General features: G+C 46.4%; 1 protein-coding gene across 1 annotated transcript in view; it reads left to right on the forward strand.

Moving 5' to 3' along the window:
- The window catches only part of UBXN2B (UBX domain protein 2B), a 30,288-nt gene that overhangs the window by 6,545 nt on the left and 20,515 nt on the right, over positions 1-3,228 (forward strand). Inside the window, exons 5-6 of the mRNA XM_006031823.3 lie at positions 1,084-1,243; positions 2,413-2,499. Coding sequence (XP_006031885.1) covers positions 1,084-1,243; positions 2,413-2,499 — 247 coding nt within the window. The remainder of the gene's footprint in view (positions 1-1,083; positions 1,244-2,412; positions 2,500-3,228) is intronic.

The following is a 3,228-nucleotide window of genomic DNA, read 5'->3' on the forward strand; positions in this document are numbered from 1 at the left end:
AAGCCAGGGGGCCAACAGCTGCTGCTACTGTGGCACAGCTCCGACGGGCGAGCCCGGAGCTGGTGTGGGGCCCAGGCCCAGGCTGGCAGCAGGGGCGGGTTACAAGCTGGTGCTGAGCACGGGAAAAGTGGACTGCAGTGGAGTGCACTGCAGCCGCTCACAGCCCATGTGGGGCTGCCTGTGCCTGCTCAAAACAAAATGAGGGCAGGGGTACATGGCAGCATGCATGCCCTTCTTGTGCCTCCTGCCCCCCAGCCCTGCTGCACTGTGCCCCCCACCCAAAGCCCCTGCCCCCAGCCCTGCTCATGACCGTTGCCTCCCACCCAAAGCCCTTGCCCCCCAGCCGTGCCTGTACTGTGGGGCTGCGGGGCACTGAGAGTGAGCAGGTGCACTAGGCCCACACCGGTGTCCCGGGGCCAGTGCCAGTGGGGCCCAGAGCAGGGCAGCAGGAGTACAGGGATCCTGGCCCGCAGGGGCTCTATGGAGCTGGGCCAGCCCCTCCCCACTCCCTGCTAGTGCAGCCAAACCCAGCTCCACAGACCCCTGCCAGCCTGCGCCCCACTCTAGGCCCCACCAGCACTGTCCCTGAGACATTGGTCCAAAGATAGTGACCAGGGGGTGGGACACCTGTTAAGAGGCGGGGCTACCCATGCAGCCCTTGACAGCTTGCCAAAACTGGGTAAAAGGCCCTCTTCCCAAAATAATTGCCCGTCCCTGCTCTAAAGGAACTAATAAGTTTCCATCTGTTTTCTGACCAATCTTAGTGCCATGCACAGGACTTCTCTAGAGGACCTTGTTCTTTCCAGGCAGAATCTACAAAAGATGCATAAATCCATCATGATTTTAGGGCTTAATTCACTAAAGCAGATTGCTTTGCTTCCTAATTAGAGATCTATTTGTGTTCCATTAGTGGAATGCCTTTGGAACAGTGTGACCTAGAAATACTGGAAAGTGAGAACTGGATAGAACCCTTCTGCTTTGTACCCAAATTTGGCTCCATTTACTTACTAATTTTTTTTCATTTAAAAAAAGTTGAGTTCCATCATATAAAATGTTGCCACTCATTAATGTTACTGTTTAAAGATTTTACTCAGGTGACTCAGAATATGGTGGACTACAGATTGCTGGTCCTTCTCATAAACCTGGTAAAATTGTTAATGAACTTTTCAAAGAAGCAAAAGAACATGGGGCAGTTCCATTGGATGAAGCCACAAGAGCCTCAGGTGATTTCAGTAAAGCCAAGGTAAGAATAAAAGAGGGATAGAAGAGGTGTTAATATAATACCTATTTTCTTATATAGTTACTAGCCAATTGCCCATCAAGAATGAGGGGGTGGGGTGGGCGAGGGCAGAAGCGTGCGTCCCTTCCCCCGCCCCCCACCTCAGGCTAGCGCCGGGGCCGTTCCCCCTCTCCCCCCTTCCGCTTCGGGCTGGGGCCGGGGTCTAGACCGTTCCCTGCCTCCCCCCGCTGTTTTGGGCTGGGGCTGGGGCCAGGGCCATTCCCCCCCACCGCTTCGGGCTGGGGCTGTTCCCCCCACTCCACCCTGCTGCTTCGGGTCAGGGCCGAGACCAGGACTGGGGCCAGGGTGTTTTTCCCCCACCTCCTCCTCCTCCCTCTCCCCGCTGCTTCAGGCTGGAGCTGGGACTGGGGCCATTCCCCACCCCCACTCCCCTTGCCACTTCCGGATGGAGCCACGGTTGTTCCTCGCCTCCCCACACCGCTTACCCTCCAGCCACTCAGTCCCCACTGTCATGACGATGCTCCACTGTCTGTCTCTGTCTGTGTAGGACACTCTGATTGGCTTGCCTTGGCAGCCAATCAGAGCACAAATAAAACATTATGGACAGACAGACTTAGGCTTTTATAATATTAGAATGTATAGGTCCCTGAATTAACTGCATCTGATCATAAAAAAATAAATTAAGTAAAAGTGCATCTTTAAGGAAAATCAGAAGATATTATGAAGACACTATTGGCTTGTATACACTTAAATCTATTACTCATAATTACAAAGCCAGTAAAGACAGTTTTAGATTAGTTGTCAGATGTTTTAATTTGCCTGAACTTGGATTATGTTTGATTTATTTTTAATTAAGTTTAATAAAAACCTAATCAATTAGTCTTTTTGCCAAACTAATTGAATTCTAATGTTAACGTCTGAAAATGTTCAGTTTCCCTGTTTAACATCTTGTAGTGCAAAAAGAGCTTAGCCTTGTTATAATTACTATGCCTACTTGGCTAATTAAAAGGTGTAAGGAATGTTGTTTTTGCTGCTTTACCATAGAAGAAGAGAGAGATGTATTTTAATTTATATGCTCACACAGAACTAAATACTTCTATAAACTGTTTCCTGTGTCTGCTTAGGCTGTTCTGCATATTTTTAATTACCTTTCTTTGAAATACTTTTACCAGTCATTTTCTGGTGGTGGATACAGATTGGGTGACTCATCATTTAAGCGTTCTGAATACATATACGGAGAAAATCAGCATGGTCAAGATGTGAGTAAAAAGCTAAATAGAAAAATACATTGTTACAGGTAGACAGAGGTCTCTGGTTAGCAGTGTTTGTACCTCAAGTTGTCAAACTGTTGCTTTAGTTTTGTTTACAGCCAGTAGTTATAGAACGTCATACATATTAAGCATACTTTATTTGAGTCAAAGCGTCTGCACAGACAAAAATATATAGATGATGGGGTAGATAAATGTTGGTAGAGAAAAGATTTGTTGGTGAAAGCAGTTGTCAGACTACATCTAGCTTTGTCACAAGAAAGGTTGCACTTCTGTGAGCACTTTGTCATAATCTGCAATTATCATAAGTCATAAAATGTAATTATATTTGCTATATTTCATGAGAAACAAAAATGCATTTCATAAACTAGGAAAATACTGTCTAATACTAACCACGTAAGACCCTTGTTCCTGTTTTGCTGGAAAATAACAATTCAGCTGGAATAATTTTAAGCCCAATTTAGGTTGGGAAAACGCGCACACGCACACACACACACACACACTCTCTTATACATATACATATGTTCTACATGTATGTATGTGTGTACCTACCTCTATATACATGTTCTAATATTTCTTTTGTCCATGGGGAATTGAATACTTTCCAAGATAGTATCCTAACCCCCAGGCTATAAAGCCATCATAGATTCATAGATGTTAGGGCCGGAAGGGACCTCAATAGATCATTGAGTCCAACCCCCCTGCATAGGCAGGAAAGAG

The sequence above is a fragment of the Alligator sinensis genome, unplaced genomic scaffold (assembly GCF_000455745.1).
Source record: "Alligator sinensis unplaced genomic scaffold, ASM45574v1 scaffold700_1, whole genome shotgun sequence".
NCBI classification, from domain to species: domain Eukaryota; kingdom Metazoa; phylum Chordata; order Crocodylia; family Alligatoridae; genus Alligator; species Alligator sinensis.